Here is a 17605-nt window from a genome sequence, read left to right on the forward strand (position 1 = left end):
AATGGTATGATAGTTCTTTTGAAAAAAGCAATGATAAGTACCAGGGAATTGGAAGCATATCACAACCCGCAAACAGTCAATAACCCCAGGGAAAGTGCCTCATGTTTATAACTGTTGTTGCTAGGGAGGTGGCTAGTGGCTCCTCCGGATGATGCTGAGATGTAGCTCTCTGAACAGCTTACACAGCCACAATGCCTATGCCTAACCGTAACCCATCATGGGAATGTCGGTTGACCGTGACACCTACTGCAAGTGTCACGTTTACCAGCCACATATAGAACTCGTGGCACAAAAGTTACATTCCTAGCCCTTCTCATGTAGTCAAGCAACTCTCGTATGGTGGAGAAGTGTAGATTGGTCCCACATCGAAAGCCAGACCTATCGAACATGACCTTGTATGACTTTCCTTTCCCTCTTACAATGTCAAAGAGGTATCCAGAGCGGTGTTCATCCATGTAACATATTGCAGCAGCAGGGTTGATGTTTTCACTTTGCATACTCTTTAGACTGTTTAACAAGGCAGTGTGCTCACATGACCCTGGGGACCTACCATTTGGCGACTGCCCAAGAGACAGTCCCCACCATGCACTCTTCAGTAACTGTATCATAGTATGCATCTCTTCCACTACACGTATGCAAGTCCCCTTGCTTTGACCACCAGGTATGGTTCTAGGTCTAGCCATCAGGTAACCTCCTGGGTATTTTGCAATCATGTCTTCTATAATTTTTGCTGGTTGACTGTATTCCCACTGTAGGAAGTCGGTGCATTTGTAACGGCCTCCAGTGACATATATGGCGAATGAGATAATGCCATAATCCCCTGTTTTCATCATACATGAACACACTCCTCCGGCCTCCGCTCCACGGTAGTCCGCTATGGCAAAAGCTCCCACCTTCACCTCGGGTCTATTGAGGAAAGATATCATTTGTACCTCAGATACGGAACCCCACCAGTGGTCACCCAGTGACTCTACAAATGAAAGCCATGATCTGTCCAATAGAGGCCAGTTTCCATAGGTCACTTCCATCCCAGTCATTTCGAATACACACTTGATATTTCTTCCCCAGTGCTGAGACAGGCAAACTGTTTTGAGATCCTAAGAACAGACCTTGCTATTTAACTGCCTCCCTGTAATACTCGGTAGGGTAAACACAGAGAGGTGGACGAGTGCCCAGGTTGGACGAGTGCCCAGAAAAGGTTGGATGAGTGCCCAGGGCTGGATAAACAAGTAGAGACGTTGCCCAGGTGACGGGAAGATAAACAGACTGAATGTCAGAGAAAGTTAGCCTGTGTGTATACAACAGCCACCTTATGATGAGTGGTAGATGAGTTACTAAACACCCTAGGTTGGATTATGGAAAGGGCCTTATGTTTTCTAACTGTTGTTGCTAGAGACCTGGCTAGTTGCTCATCATGATTATGATCACATGCAGCCTTATGAACAGCTTTCACCTCTGTACAACCACACCTAACCCATAACTTAACCCACTCATGAAAAGGTGTTTCACTGTGACACCTACTGCAACTGTCGCATTTACCAGCTAATCATGGAACTATATCTCCTTACCTCAGGCAATTGTGCATTTCCGACCTCTGATCATGTCAGAGGAGAGTGGTATAGAAACTGACAATAGCGAGCTGAGCCCGGTAAGATACACACATGTTATATCATACTCTATAGCCACCTCTTTCATAGACCATGCTAATCATAGGCATTTAGCGTGTACTGATTCTAACACTCATCTCTGTTCCACAGGTATCTACCATAATCCTGAACCGTTCTGTAGGTACTCGGTTTGATGTCCTTTCATTCACTGTTGTAAAGTATACCATGTATAAGTGATACATTTCCCATGTCTTTTATACACATTCAGGAGAATGATTACATACTATCGTCTGACGATGAGGGACCTAGGAACCTTGTCTTGGATCAAGCTCCTCCACTGTTGCCCCGAGAAGTCGTCAACCAGCCTCAACCTCACCTAGCATTACCTCCTCTTCCCCAGTTGAACAATGCAGAAGATGAAATGGTAGATATGGTAGTGTATACTGTGATGACACTTTTGCTTGTGTCTATGACTTGTTGGTAATGTGGTCATGTCTCTTTTGCTCAAGTATATGGCCGATGATGAGGATGGAGCTGATGAGGATGGAGCTGATGAGGATGGAGCTGATGAGGATGGAGCTGATGAGGATGGAGCTGATGAGGATGGAGATGATGAGGATGGAGATGACTAGGTTGCAATGTGTTGAGACCTAACTACACTGAACCCATTTTATTCATTTTTGAGCTGCCACTATGTCCTACTTTTGGTATGGATGTATGTAAATGTTATGTACTCTGTAAATAAATGCGACCTGGTATTCATGCTCAGGATAGTATTGTCTTTATTCACAGAAATATATGGACATTGAATAATACACCACAAGCACTTTGTAATGGCACATTTACCAAGCTACATGACAGTGATTACATGTGCTCTCCACCTATATCTTTCCTACTCTAGACAGTGTGTCTGGCATCTGTGACACCTGGGTGACGTTCCAGGCCTTCATCCCCAAAGATGTGGTTCTTTGGTCGGGCTACAAAGGTTGCATCTTCAAGGCAGCAGATGCGGGAAAGAATAGATGTGATATCTGGAAAGCGTGCACCTGTCCCAATCGTAAACCCCAAGTTATCAAACGTCACCTTGAATCTCTTTCCCTTGGCAGTTACAATATCAAACAGGTATCCCAAACTGTCCTCATTCATATAATGGATTGCGGCAGCTGGGTTGGTGTGTATGTTTGTCCTCATTCGTAGAAGCTCTATCACTTTACCATGTGGTGGGGACATTTCCAAACTGAGGAAGGCAGTTCCCCACCATGAGCCTTTTATCAGCTCTACAATAAAACACAGCTCGTCCACTATTTGTGTCATAGCAAAGCATTTGGGGTTATGAGCCATCCACCTGGGTCTACGTAGCAAGTGTCCTTCGCCCAGTTTACGCACCAGAACTTTCATAATGTCAATAGGAGTTGAAAATAGACCTTGTACCATATCGGTACAGATGTACCTGCCTCGACTAATAACAACAGTAAAGGTCCTGACTGAATCCTGTGTCTTCACCATAATCGAACACACTCCTCCTTGCATGCCACCAAAGTGTGCTGCGACGACAATGTCCCCTTTGCGACTGTTAGCTGTATCCATGAATGTGACAATCTGCTCTTCAGAGACTGATCCCCACCAGCGCTCCCCCAGCCATTCTAGGAAGGAATGCCATGATTTGTTCAGTATAGACCAGCTAAGCATGCTTTCCATCGAATGTTGCTTTCTCAAATCTTCCACAGCTGGAAGCGAGTCGTGACCATCTTCACAGCAAACCTGTACCTCGCCACCCTCTTCGTTGTAGCCTTCATTGCTGTCCACCACCTCGTCATCGTCAACCTCTTCATCGTACACGTCTTCACCGTCCACCACCTCGTCATCGTAAACCTCTTCATCGTACACGTCGTCACAGTCCACCAACTCGTCATCATCCACTTCTTCACATTCCATGACAGCGCCGGTGTCAACCTCTTCACCACAGACCTCTTCACAGTAGACCACCTCTTCGTCGTCAACCTGTTCACAGTAGAGATGTTCACTGTCGACGTCTTGGATGTGGACCTCGTAGTCTGAGTCCTCGGAATCGTAAATGTCGTAGTCCACAAGACTATCGGTTGAACGATAATGGGGACTAGTTTCAGCCTCCTCGTCTCTGGTATCCTCCATGTCAGCACCGGGAGTATTTCGGATATGTGTATAGTCCTCTTGACAATAGTCCTGATAATCATCACACATCCAATCCTCGTAGTCACTTGACATGGCCGCTCCCGAACTGCTTTCGGAATCAGATGATTTGGAGCCTGAGGACCTAACTGCTTGTGGTATATGTGGTATATTCCCAATCTCATAACCCTGGCAGTAACCGTAACAAGAGTGAGTCTGAGGCCTCTTGACACAAACAACTGTCTCATAATGGTTCTGACTATTCTCCAAATATATACCCTGCCTAGAGACCTGTAAACCGTTAGATCTGTATTCAATCCAACGGTTGGTATAGTATGTATATATGCTCACACCCAACATGTCTGCTGCAGCTTGAATCTCCACTTCGGTCGCCCAACTACCTAGACAGTCCATTTTAGATTTCGTAATGTACTCTGACACTGAACGGTAACACACTCTCAGGATGGTCCTATACGTATGTTGTTTGCTCTGTAGCTGCTGCACCACAGCATTTCGAATTGGCTCATGGTACTCCTCTGTACCGCATAGTGCTTCACTGACCGCTCTGAAGAAACAATTTCCGTCACCTTTTATTTTCACATTCTTACACGGAGCACCTAACACACCAGACGCAGTATGACTGAGAGACCTCTTCTTGCACTGCACCTTCAGCCTAGTGCACAGCAACTGGGCATCTTCAACTGTAACAGGGTTGAACTGCAGCTCTCTGCATGTGCTGCCACTAACAAAGTCAATGTCTGAGTCGTCGCTACTGTCATTGTCATTTGCTGTATTACAATATCTGAGTGTATAGCAAGACTCTGATTTCCCATGTGCCATTATACACTCTTTTCTGCTTCTTGAGAGACATCCGTATAGTCATTAATATATCGCTTTGGCCCCTATTGTCAGAGACCCACAGCTCTGCAGACTGAGTCATGATAGGGCGGGCCTAAGGAAAGCGTCATAAGTTACACAGAGCTTGACAGAAGCCACAGGAGCCCATAAGGCTTCCAGGCTTGCTCACTGTGAGGGCTTGGGTAGCCATGTTATAGTTTATAATGCTGTTGAATGCAAGTAAAAATAAAGTATGCTCAGACAAGCAACTGTCAAGTGTAACCACTGTACTTTATTGACAAAAGAGGTCCACATCACCATAGTACCAAATTAATACAATATACCATTTCAACTGATAATTACATCTCCCCCATACTTTCTCGGAGCAGTGTCAGATTCAGTGAGACCGAAGCCGGGTCCATCATCCTCACACCTTCAGTCTTCAGTACACTGAGACCCAGGGAATGTAGTCTGGCACCAGTGTTCACGTTGTATCCGGTACAGTCCACAGGACAGGCTGCGTAGTAAGGCCGATCTACCACGGCTGTTCCGGGCCCATCCATGTCTCTTCCAGATGCACAGTTCAACAAGATCTGTACACCTGCCTTGTATTGTGATCCGCTAGGCATTAGAGAGTGAATAGACGTTGTCTTCCAGTTAAACACCACAGAGAACACTGAGACGTCAGGCTTTCCTTTTCCGTAGTAGTGCACTAGAGTGATAGGCAGACATTTACCATCAAGTTTATACACTTGGTATTGTTTCATCAATGTCACTCGGTAAGTAACGTTCCAGATGTCAAATTGCCTACAAATGTTCCTGTAGCAATAACCTTTCTCTACCCCAATGAGGTCAGGCATAGAGTGGTCATCCGAACCACCTTGGATAGAGCGGGCCACTCTAGATCTCCCTTGTAATCCGGGTCTGTCAAACTCAGGGCCTCCGTTCACAAACTCAGGGCCTCCGTTCACAACCCCATTTTCTCCGTCAAACTCAGGTCCCCCATCCATACCACGATATTCTCCGTCAAGGTCAAGTCCCCCATCCACACCCAGGTACTCTTCTTCAAGCACAGGTCCATCACTGATTGCACTGTGCTTTTCGTACAGATGCACACATAGAGACAAGTGGATTGTTGCAACGAAGATGAACAGGTTACCCATAATAGTCGTACTTGTTATAGCTTCCCCAGTGTTGATAAATGTAAACTCTTGTAACAACCCAAACGGACTTATAAGTACTTCCCTGTATTAGTACGTTGGCTAGAACATCAACTGTTGGATAACTGATACGTGGTTTGCTACACTACTGATAGCTGGATCTATTGTCACAGCCTCCAAATTCCACGGACAGGATACAACATCAAGTTTTGGATAACTGAGAGGTTGTGGTTGACACTCACAGATTCAACATTCCGGGCAAGGGCCCTGTGTGCGAAGTGACAGGCTGTCCCCCCGTACTGCCCTTGGGCCCCTTGTGAGTTTGGGTATTGATTCTAAAAACGCCCCCCCTACTACTACACTACCTTCCCTTGTTTGTGGATATTGTGGCTTTTGGGTATGGTTGTTGTTACATAATAATTATCCCTCCCGTTGTCCTCCTATTATGCCTAGCACACAGTGTCCCCACCGGGTCACCCTGTCCCGTCTTGGCTAAAGGCCCAGTGGGCACAAGTTTGACAGTATGCGTGTGAACAGCCTTTGCAGATGTATTTGTTACACCTGCAGCACGCGGTGTAGGTCTTGGCGTCCTTCTTGGGTGGGCAGAGCTGACACCTCTTCCTCTTACTCGCCACCGGCGGGGCGGCGGCGGCCGGGCCAGCGGCTTGCTCCCGGGCTGGCGGACGAGCCTCGGCGGTGGCACTCTGTAGGACTTTGACAAGTGCGGACGCGGCTTGGGTGCGGGGGAGCCGCTGCCTTCTTTGTATCAAGGGCTTCACGAGTGCCTTTCCGAGCTGCTCCAGGAACACCCTCCTCTTGTTCCGCTTCCCAGGCATCCAGTCGGGCTTGATCTCTCGCCATATGACAAAGGCGTTGTAGGAGGACACGTCGAGGATGTTGTGGAAGATGACCAGGGGCCAGCGGGCGGTCATCCGTCTGCAGCTGTAGGTCCCGACCACCTTGTCTAGGTTGTCCACGCCGCCCTTGTTGCAGTTGTAGTCTAGGATGAGGGCCGGCTTCCGGTCGCGGCGATCGCTAACGTCGGGCTCCGCGTGCAGCGTGCTCAGAAGTAGCACGTTCTTATTTCTCTTTGCCAGGTAGGACACTAGAGTGGCGGTGGGCGTGAAGGCGAACCTGGAGGACAGGACCTGTCTGCCCTTTGACTGGAGCAGCGCGGGCGGGAGCTCGGCCTTGTTCTTTCTCACCGTGCCCACCATGGTGAGGTTCCTCTCGAGGAGCCGCTGGCCCAGTTCGTAGGAGGTGAAGAAATTGTCACACGTGACGTTGTGACCGCCCGGCAGTCCCTCGGTCAGATCGAGGACGACGCGGGCGCCCTGGTTCTTCTCGGGGCCTCCGCCGGCCGCCTTGCCGGTGTAGACTTGCATCTTCCAAGCGTAGCTGGACTTGGCGTCGCAGGCCACCCACGACTTGATGCCGTATTTGGCCGGCTTGCTGGGAATGTACTGTCGGAAAGGACAGCGTCCTTTCGGTGGTGAGAAGGGAGGGGAGAGGAGATTAGCAGCGTCATCGTTAAAGCGGGGACACTGCGTTTATGTTACACAAATCAAATCAAATCAAATTTATTTATATAGCCCTTCGTACATCAGCTGATATCTCAAAAGTGCTGTACAGAAACCCAGCCTAAAACCCCAAACAGCAAGCGATGTAGGTGTAGAAGCACGGAGCCGCCGCCGCCGCCGCTTACTACTGCCCATTGCTACTACTGCGGATTGCTACTACTGCCAAATTGCTACTACTGCCCACGCTACTAGTGCTACCTCTCTATGCTACACGCACATACACAGATACATAGACGGTACCTCTGAACGGGACCAGTTGTTCGTCCACCGTCAGGTCGGGCCCCGGGTTGTAGAGGGCCGGCAGCCGCTCCTCCCACAGGTCCCATACCTCTCTTATGGCCGCCAGTCTGTCGGTGGCGAGTCTGGCGGGTCTCGACTGGCGGTCGTCGAATCGCAGCAGCCTCGAGTACTTGTGAAACACCTTGAGCGGCATGGTGGCGCGGAACACGGTCCTGCCGCTCTCGGCGTCCCACAGGCTGGCCGCGGCCTCGCCTCGGGACCTGTAGACGCCGGCTAGGATCAGCAGCCCTACGTAGGCGCGCAGGTCGGTGGAGTCCATGGGTCGCCAGCCGTCGCCGTATTTTCTCACCCCCTGCAGATTTGTCATGTCCACAATGATCCTTTCTATCGCCGGTGTGACAAACAGCCGGAAGGCGGACTCGATGTCGAGCGCTCGCGACGCGGCGTAGGCCGTGGGGCCCGGCGTCACGACGGAGCCGGGGCGGCGGATGGCGCGGGGCCCGTCCGGGCCGCGATAGGCCACGGAGGACCATTTGATTTTGCCGTTCTTTGACAGCAACGTCTCCCTTTGGGCTCGGGCGGCTGCCGCCGCGTCCTCTCTGTCTCGCTCTGGCTCTCTGGCTGTGTCTCGCTCTCGGGCAGCGGCCGTGTCTCCCTCTCGCTCTCCCTCTCGCTCTTCCTCCGAAGAGGAGCACGACCGTGAGGCCGAGTCGTCGTCGTCGTCGTCGTCCGCATCACGCTCGGGGTTGTATTCCTCACCGTCTTCATCTTCCGAAACGTCCTCCTCTTCGGATTCCATGTAGTCTTCCTCGTCTTCTTGGTCGACACTGGAGGATATCTGTTCCAGGACCTGAGCCGCGCTCAAACAAGGACTGCGAGGCGTCGTAGGCGGAGGGCTCGCGCTCGGCGGGGTCGTATTCCTCCTCATCATCGTCCTCATCATAGTCCTCATCTTCTTCTTCTTCTTCTTCTTCTTCTTCTTCTTCTTCTTCTTCTTCCTGACAATATTAGTAGCCTCTGTACGGCCGGCTTACAGTCGTAGGCGGAGGGCTCACGCTCGGCGGGGTCGTATTCCTCCTCGTCCTTGTCCTCGTCTTCTTCTTCTTCCTTCTTCTTCCTTCTTCTTCCTTCTTCTTCTTCCTGACAATATTAGTAGCCTCTCTACGGCGGCCTTACAGTGGCCACGTGAATAGGACGAGGCACGCGAACGGACGAGGCGCGCGAGCGGTCGGCCCTGTCTGCTCCTTCGGACCCTTCGGCCCGTCCGGTACGCTTGGCAGGCCTCCCCGTGTGATTGCAACGAGGTCTTGCACTGAGTTCTTGTGGACAAGTGGTGCCAGGGTCACTCTGACCCGGCCCAGACACAGGGGAACAACTTGTAACACAGGGCCAGGGTTACTCTGACCCAGACCAGACAGTGGTAGGAGGGTTACAACATAAACCTTGCTAACGCTGCCGGGGTCACTCTGACCCACACAGACAGGGGGGGAATCAACTCGTAACGCTGGCCGGGGTCACTATGACCCGGCCCAGACAGGGGTAGGAGGCTTACGACATACACCTTGCTAAGGCTGCCGGGGTCACTCTGACCCACACAGACAGGGGGGGGGGGGGGGGAATCAACTCGTAACGCTGGCCGGGGTCACTATGACCCGGACCAGACAGGGGTAGGGTATTGTAACAACAACCATACCCAAAAGGCACAATTTCCACAACCAAAGGAAGGCAGTGTAGCAGGGGGGCGTTTTTAGAATCAATACCCAAACTCACAAGGGGCCCAAGGGCAGGACCGGGGAGGCAGTGAGGTTCGCACACAGGGCCCTTGCCCGGAATGTGGCGGGTGTCAATTTTGGGGCAGGACCTTTGACTAGTGTCCACCAGATGGTAGTGTTGGGTCACAATGACCCAGACCAGACAGTGGTAGGAGGGTTACGACATACACCTTGATAAGGCTGCCAGGGTCACACTGACCCACACAGACACGGGGAATCAACTCGTAACTTTGCCCAGGGTCACTCTGACGTCACTATGATCCCGCCCACCTTGCTGTTTGACTAGTATCCACCAGGTGGTAGTGTTGGGTCACTATGACCCGGCCCAGACAGGGGTAGGAGGGTTACAACATACACCTTGCTAAGGCTGCCAGGGTCTCTCTGACCCACACAGACACGGGTGATCAACTCGTAACCCTGCCCGGGGTCACTCTGACCCACACAGACACGGGGGATCAACTCGTAACCCTGCCCGGGGTCACTCTGACCCGCCGAGACAACACGAGGGTTAAAACAATATGGGGATGAGGTAGGTAGATTGGATGGGCTATTTACAGAAAGGCTTTGTACAGCTTCAGCGATCAGTTAGCTGCTCAGATAGCCGATGTTTAAAGTTAGCAGTGTTGCCAACACCTCAGTAAGGAAAGTAGCTATTGGCTGTCCTAAAAGTTGCTAGAAGTTGCTAAATGATGTCAGCACCTAATTTGCATAATTGTCCATGTGCATGTAATTGTGATGGACACTGTAGGAGTGAGGAATAACATTGTGGAAGAGACAAAAAGTGAGTAAAATGAAAATGTCTGCAAGTATTCAGAGTGGTCTGAATACTTGCTAAATACAGCGACTAAGTCGCTAAGTTGGCAACACTGAAAGTTAGTGAGGGAAATATGTCTCCAGCTTCAGCGATTTTTGCAATTCGTTCCAGTCATTGTCAGCAGAGAACTGGAAGGAAAGGCGGCCAAAGGAGGTGTTGGCTTTGGGGATGACCAGTGAGATATACCTGCTGGAGCGCGTGCTACGGGTGGGTGTTGTTATCGTGACCAGTGAGCTGAGATAAGGCGGAGCTTTACCTAGCATAGACTAAAAAGATGACCTGGAACCAGTGGGTCTGGCGACGAATATGTAGCGAGGGCCAGCCGACTAGAGCATACAGGTCGTTGTGGCCATATCAATACAATTGACCCTTTCTTTACACTGTTCTAATGAAAGTACATTGCCATAATATCATCTAGCTTCCATAAACATCGAACAAGGCTTGAACCCAGGATTGAACCCATGTGCTTCAGTTTACAAAAACAGATGACTTAGCACATCTATTTCCTTCTTAAAATGTCAACATTCTCAAAAGTAGAGTTGTGCAAAAGCTAATTTCACAACTAAATATACTCACCAGAGAATTAACTTCAGAGCGCATGCATTTCAAGTATTAGCTCTACCGTAGAGGCACATCCCCTTACTATATAATAGCAGGGTTGCCATTTTGAAAACTTTTTTTTTCTTCAAAGTCCTTCAGTGAAAGAACCTTCCCATGGTACCAGCTATCTTTCAGTAAGGCACGGATGGGATTTGAACCCATGATCTTCGGTTTACAAGACCGACGCCTTACCGCTTGGCCACCATGCCACTCTATGCTGCAAGATATTTATCAACATTCTGGAAAGTTGTAGTTGTATAATGTGAATTTGGCACACAAATAACATCTCTGTTTCATGTGAGAATTGCAACATTCTGGAAAGTAGGACATGGGCCATTGCAAAAATATTAATGGAGAAGCTGGGGATTGAACCCAGGACCTCATACATGCAAAGCATGTATAAAAATAACATCTCTGTTTCCTGTGAGAATTTCAACATTCTGGAAAGTAGGAGTTGTGTAATGTGAATTTGGCACACAAATACTCAGTGGAGAACCTTGGGATTGAACCAAGGACCTCATACTAAAATAGCATGCACTCCCCCTCTGAGCTTCGATCCCATTTTATTTGCAGATAAAATGCAATATTAATACAATGTACTTTTTATATACACCACTCCATTGAAACTACAATGAAATGATAGCAGCAATTCTAAATACAAGCAAGTATGGACAGTCATCTAACCCATGAACTTCAGTTTTTGAAAATGATGCAATTGAAATTGGCAACCATGCCACTTCTGTTCCATAAATGTACGAACAGGGATTGAACACATGTTCTTCAGATTACAAGAGCAAATTATTTAGCACATCTCTGTTTCCTGCTGAGAATTTCAACATTCTGGAAAGTAGGACATGGGCCATCATTGCAAAAATATTAATGGAGAAGCTGGGGATTGAACCCAGGACCTCATACATGCAAAGCATGCGCTCTACCACTGAGCTACATCCCCTTTCTGGGAAAGAAGAAAATGTTTCTTTTTTTTTTTTATTTGACCTATAATTAACCAGGTAAGCTAGTTGAGAACAAGTTTTCATATTCAACTGCGACCTGGCCACACAGAGTTACAGATGGAATAAACAAGCGTACAGTCAATAACACAATAGAAGAAAAAAAAGAAAGTCTATATACAGTGCGTGCAAATGGAGGTAAGGCAATAAATAGGCCATAGTAGCGAAGTATTTACAATTTAGCAAATTAACACTGGAGTGATAGATGAGCAGATGATGATATGCAAATAGAAATACAGGTGTGCAAAGAGCAGAAAGTATATTAAAACAATATGGGGATGAGGTAGGTAGATTGGATGGGCTATTTACAGAAAGGCTTTGTACAGCTTCAGCGATCAGTTAGCTGCTCAGATAGCCGATGTTTAAAGTTAGCAGTGTTGCCAACACCTCAGTAAGGAAAGTAGCTATTGGCTGTCCTAAAAGTTGCTAGAAGTTGCTAAATGATGTCAGCACCTAATTTGCATAATTGTCCATGTGCATGTAATTGTGATGGACACTGTAGGAGTGAGGAATAACATTGTGGAAGAGACAAAAAGTGAGTAAAATGAAAATGTCTGCAAGTATTCAGAGTGGTCTGAATACTTGCTAAATACAGCGACTAAGTCGCTAAGTTGGCAACACTGAAAGTTAGTGAGGGAAATATGTCTCCAGCTTCAGCGATTTTTGCAATTCGTTCCAGTCATTGTCAGCAGAGAACTGGAAGGAAAGGCGGCCAAAGGAGGTGTTGGCTTTGGGGATGACCAGTGAGATATACCTGCTGGAGCGCGTGCTACGGGTGGGTGTTGTTATCGTGACCAGTGAGCTGAGATAAGGCGGAGCTTTACCTAGCATAGACTAAAAAGATGACCTGGAACCAGTGGGTCTGGCGACGAATATGTAGCGAGGGCCAGCCGACTAGAGCATACAGGTCGTTGTGGCCATATCAATACAATTGACCCTTTCTTTACACTGTTCTAATGAAAGTACATTGCCATAATATCATCTAGCTTCCATAAACATCGAACAAGGCTTGAACCCAGGATTGAACCCATGTGCTTCAGTTTACAAAAACAGATGACTTAGCACATCTATTTCCTTCTTAAAATGTCAACATTCTCAAAAGTAGAGTTGTGCAAAAGCTAATTTCACAACTAAATATACTCACCAGAGAATTAACTTCAGAGCGCATGCATTTCAAGTATTAGCTCTACCGTAGAGGCACATCCCCTTACTATATAATAGCAGGGTTGCCATTTTGAAAACTTTTTTTTTCTTCAAAGTCCTTCAGTGAAAGAACCTTCCCATGGTACCAGCTATCTTTCAGTAAGGCACGGATGGGATTTGAACCCATGATCTTTGGTTTACAAGACCGACGCCTTACCGCTTGGCCACCATGCCACTCTATGCTGCAAGATATTTATCAACATTCTGGAAAGTTGTAGTTGTATAATGTGAATTTGGCACACAAATAACATCTCTGTTTCATGTGAGAATTGCAACATTCTGGAAAGTAGGACATGGGCCATTGCAAAAATATTAATGGAGAAGCTGGGGATTGAACCCAGGACCTCATACATGCAAAGCATGTATAAAAATAACATCTCTGTTTCCTGTGAGAATTTCAACATTCTGGAAAGTAGGAGTTGTGTAATGTGAATTTGGCACACAAATACTCAGTGGAGAACCTTGGGATTGAACCAAGGACCTCATACTAAAATAGCATGCACTCCCCCTCTGAGCTTCGATCCCATTTTATTTGCAGATAAAATGCAATATTAATACAATGTACTTTTTATATACACCACTCCATTGAAACTACAATGAAATGATAGCAGCAATTCTAAATACAAGCAAGTATGGACAGTCATCTAACCCATGAACTTCAGTTTTTGAAAATGATGCAATTGAAATTGGCAACCATGCCACTTCTGTTCCATAAATGTACGAACAGGGATTGAACACATGTTCTTCAGATTACAAGAGCAAATGATTTAGCACATCTCTGTTTCCTGCTGAGAATTTCAACATTCTGGAAAGTAGGACATGGGCCATCATTGCAAAAATATTAATGGAGAAGCTGGGGATTGAACCCAGGACCTCATACATGCAAAGCATGCGCTCTACCACTGAGCTACATCCCCTTTCTGGGAAAGAAGAAAATGTTTCTTTTTTTTTTTTTATTTCACCTATAATTAACCAGGTAAGCTAGTTGAGAACAAGTTTTCATATTCAACTGCGACCTGGCCACACAGAGTTACAGATGGAATAAACAAGCGTACAGTCAATAACACAATAGAAGAAAAAAAAGAAAGTCTATATACAGTGCGTGCAAATGGAGGTAAGGCAATAAATAGGCCATAGTAGCGAAGTATTTACAATTTAGCAAATTAACACTGGAGTGATAGATGAGCAGATGATGATATGCAAATAGAAATACAGGTGTGCAAAGAGCAGAAAGTATATTAAAACAATATGGGGATGAGGTAGGTAGATTGGATGGGCTATTTACAGAAAGGCTTTGTACAGCTTCAGCGATCAGTTAGCTGCTCAGATAGCCGATGTTTAAAGTTAGCAGTGTTGCCAACACCTCAGTAAGGAAAGTAGCTATTGGCTGTCCTAAAAGTTGCTAGAAGTTGCTAAATGATGTCAGCACCTAATTTGCATAATTGTCCATGTGCATGTAATTGTGATGGACACTGTAGGAGTGAGGAATAACATTGTGGAAGAGACAAAAAGTGAGTAAAATGAAAATGTCTGCAAGTATTCAGAGTGGTCTGAATACTTGCTAAATACAGCGACTAAGTCGCTAAGTTGGCAACACTGAAAGTTAGTGAGGGAAATATGTCTCCAGCTTCAGCGATTTTTGCAATTCGTTCCAGTCATTGTCAGCAGAGAACTGGAAGGAAAGGCGGCCAAAGGAGGTGTTGGCTTTGGGGATGACCAGTGAGATATACCTGCTGGAGCACGTGCTACGGGTGGGTGTTGTTATCGTGACCAGTGAGCTGAGATAAGGCGGAGCTTTACCTAGCATAGACTAAAAAGATGACCTGGAACCAGTGGGTCTGGCGACGAATATGTAGCGAGGGCCAGCCGACTAGAGCATACAGGTCGTTGTGGCCATATCAATACAATTGACCCTTTCTTTACACTGTTCTAATGAAAGTACATTGCCATAATATCATCTAGCTTCCATAAACATCGAACAAGGCTTGAACCCAGGATTGAACCCATGTGCTTCAGTTTACAAAAACAGATGACTTAGCACATCTATTTCCTTCTTAAAATGTCAACATTCTCAAAAGTAGAGTTGTGCAAAAGCTAATTTCACAACTAAATATACTCACCAGATAATTAACTTCAGAGCGCATGCATTTCAAGTATTAGCTCTACCGTAGAGGCACATCCCCTTACTATATAATAGCAGGGTTGCCATTTTGAAAACTTTTTTTTTCTTCAAAGTCCTTCAGTGAAAGAACCTTCCCATGGTACCAGCTATCTTTCAGCAAGGCACAGATGGGATTTGAACCCATGATCTTCGGTTTACAAGACCGACACCTTACCGCTTGGCCACCATGCCACTCTATGCTGCAAGATATTTATCAACATTCTGGAAAGTTGTAGTTGTATAATGTGAATTTGGCACACAAATAACATCTCTGTTTCATGTGAGAATTGCAACATTCTGGAAAGTAGGACATGGGCCATTGCAAAAATATTAATGGAGAAGCTGGGGATTGAACCCAGGACCTCATACATGCAAAGCATGTATAAAAATAACATCTCTGTTTCCTGTGAGAATTTCAACATTCTGGAAAGTAGGAGTTGTGTAATGTGAATTTGGCACACAAATACTCAGTGGAGAACCTTGGGATTGAACCAAGGACCTCATACTAAAATAGCATGCACTCCCCCTCTGAGCTTCGATCCCATTTTATTTGCAGATAAAATGCAATATTAATACAATGTACTTTTTATATACACCACTCCATTGAAACTACAATGAAATGATAGCAGCAATTCTAAATACAAGCAAGTATGGACAGTCATCTAACCCATGAACTTCAGTTTTTGAAAATGATGCAATTGAAATTGGCAACCATGCCACTTCTGTTCCATAAATGTACGAACAGGGATTGAACACATGTTCTTCAGATTACAAGAGCAAATTATTTAGCACATCTCTGTTTCCTGCTGAGAATTTCAACATTCTGGAAAGTAGGACATGGGCCATCATTGCAAAAATATTAATGGAGAAGCTGGGGATTGAACCCAGGACCTCATACATGCAAAGCATGCGCTCTACCACTGAGCTACATCCCCTTTCTGGGAAAGAAGAAAATGTTTCTTTTTTTTTTTTATTTGACCTATAATTAACCAGGTAAGCTAGTTGAGAACAAGTTTTCATATTCAACTGCGACCTGGCCACACAGAGTTACAGATGGAATAAACAAGCGTACAGTCAATAACACAATAGAAGAAAAAAAGAAAGTCTATATACAGTGCGTGCAAATGGAGGTAAGGCAATAAATAGGCCATAGTAGCGAAGTATTTACAATTTAGCAAATTAACACTGGAGTGATAGATGAGCAGATGATGATATGCAAATAGAAATACAGGTGTGCAAAGAGCAGAAAGTATATTAAAACAATATGGGGATGAGGTAGGTAGATTGGATGGGCTATTTACAGAAAGGCTTTGTACAGCTTCAGCGATCAGTTAGCTGCTCAGATAGCCGATGTTTAAAGTTAGCAGTGTTGCCAACACCTCAGTAAGGAAAGTAGCTATTGGCTGTCCTAAAAGTTGCTAGAAGTTGCTAAATGATGTCAGCACCTAATTTGCATAATTGTCCATGTGCATGTAATTGTGATGGACACTGTAGGAGTGAGGAATAACATTGTGGAAGAGACAAAAAGTGAGTAAAATGAAAATGTCTGCAAGTATTCAGAGTGGTCTGAATACTTGCTAAATACAGCGACTAAGTCGCTAAGTTGGCAACACTGAAAGTTAGTGAGGGAAATATGTCTCCAGCTTCAGCGATTTTTGCAATTCGTTCCAGTCATTGTCAGCAGAGAACTGGAAGGAAAGGCGGCCAAAGGAGGTGTTGGCTTTGGGGATGACCAGTGAGATATACCTGCTGGAGCACGTGCTACGGGTGGGTGTTGTTATCGTGACCAGTGAGCTGAGATAAGGCGGAGCTTTACCTAGCATAGACTAAAAAGATGACCTGGAACCAGTGGGTCTGGCGACGAATATGTAGCGAGGGCCAGCCGACTAGAGCATACAGGTCGTTGTGGCCATATCAATACAATTGACCCTTTCTTTACACTGTTCTAATGAAAGTACATTGCCATAATATCATCTAGCTTCCATAAACATCGAACAAGGCTTGAACCCAGGATTGAACCCATGTGCTTCAGTTTACAAAAACAGATGACTTAGCACATCTATTTCCTTCTTAAAATGTCAACATTCTCAAAAGTAGAGTTGTGCAAAAGCTAATTTCACAACTAAATATACTCACCAGATAATTAACTTCAGAGCGCATGCATTTCAAGTATTAGCTCTACCGTAGAGGCACATCCCCTTACTATATAATAGCAGGGTTGCCATTTTGAAAACTTTTTTTTTCTTCAAAGTCCTTCAGTGAAAGAACCTTCCCATGGTACCAGCTATCTTTCAGCAAGGCACAGATGGGATTTGAACCCATGATCTTCGGTTTACAAGACCGACACCTTACCGCTTGGCCACCATGCCACTCTATGCTGCAAGATATTTATCAACATTCTGGAAAGTTGTAGTTGTATAATGTGAATTTGGCACACAAATAACATCTCTGTTTCCTGTGAGAATTGCAACAT

At 46.1% G+C, this 17605-nt stretch overlaps 1 protein-coding gene and 7 non-coding genes across 8 annotated transcripts; all 8 read right to left on the bottom strand.

The window, feature by feature from the left end:
* Positions 1-6225: 6225 nt before the first annotated feature.
* LOC118952223 (piggyBac transposable element-derived protein 4-like) lies at positions 6226-8503 on the bottom strand. The gene is made up of 2 exons (XM_036973887.1): positions 7573-8503; positions 6226-7235 (listed from the first exon to the last, which is right to left on the bottom strand). Exons 1-2 carry the CDS (start codon positions 8501-8503, stop codon positions 6226-6228), a joined length of 1941 nt encoding a protein of 646 aa, XP_036829782.1.
* A 2392-nt stretch (positions 8504-10895) lies between these two features.
* Positions 10896-10967, bottom strand: trnat-ugu. The gene has a single exon. It is a non-coding gene; the product is annotated as a tRNA-Thr (tRNA).
* A 671-nt stretch (positions 10968-11638) lies between these two features.
* trnaa-ugc lies at positions 11639-11710 on the bottom strand. The gene has a single exon. It is a non-coding gene; the product is annotated as a tRNA-Ala (tRNA).
* Positions 11711-13073: 1363 nt separating this feature from the next.
* trnat-ugu lies at positions 13074-13145 on the bottom strand. Its single transcript has one exon. It is a non-coding gene; the product is annotated as a tRNA-Thr (tRNA).
* Positions 13146-13816: 671 nt separating this feature from the next.
* On the bottom strand, positions 13817-13888 carry trnaa-ugc. The gene has a single exon. It is a non-coding gene; the product is annotated as a tRNA-Ala (tRNA).
* Positions 13889-15252: 1364 nt separating this feature from the next.
* trnat-ugu lies at positions 15253-15324 on the bottom strand. Its single transcript has one exon. It is a non-coding gene; the product is annotated as a tRNA-Thr (tRNA).
* Positions 15325-15995: 671 nt separating this feature from the next.
* Positions 15996-16067, bottom strand: trnaa-ugc. Its single transcript has one exon. It is a non-coding gene; the product is annotated as a tRNA-Ala (tRNA).
* A 1362-nt stretch (positions 16068-17429) lies between these two features.
* trnat-ugu lies at positions 17430-17501 on the bottom strand. Its single transcript has one exon. It is a non-coding gene; the product is annotated as a tRNA-Thr (tRNA).
* Between the last annotated feature and the right edge of the window lie 104 nt (positions 17502-17605).

The sequence above is a fragment of the Oncorhynchus mykiss genome, unplaced genomic scaffold (assembly GCF_013265735.2).
Source record: "Oncorhynchus mykiss isolate Arlee unplaced genomic scaffold, USDA_OmykA_1.1 un_scaffold_349, whole genome shotgun sequence".
Taxonomy (NCBI): domain Eukaryota; kingdom Metazoa; phylum Chordata; class Actinopteri; order Salmoniformes; family Salmonidae; genus Oncorhynchus; species Oncorhynchus mykiss.

Coding starts and splice junctions, on each gene's coding strand:
- LOC118952223 (XM_036973887.1), bottom strand. CDS start 8,503: ATGATGAGGAGGAATACGACCCCGCCGAGCGCGAGCCCTCCGCCTACG. Junction 7,236..7,572: donor ACAACTGGTCCCGTTCAGAG/GTACCGTCTATG, acceptor CACCACCGAAAG/GACGCTGTCCTTTCCGACAG.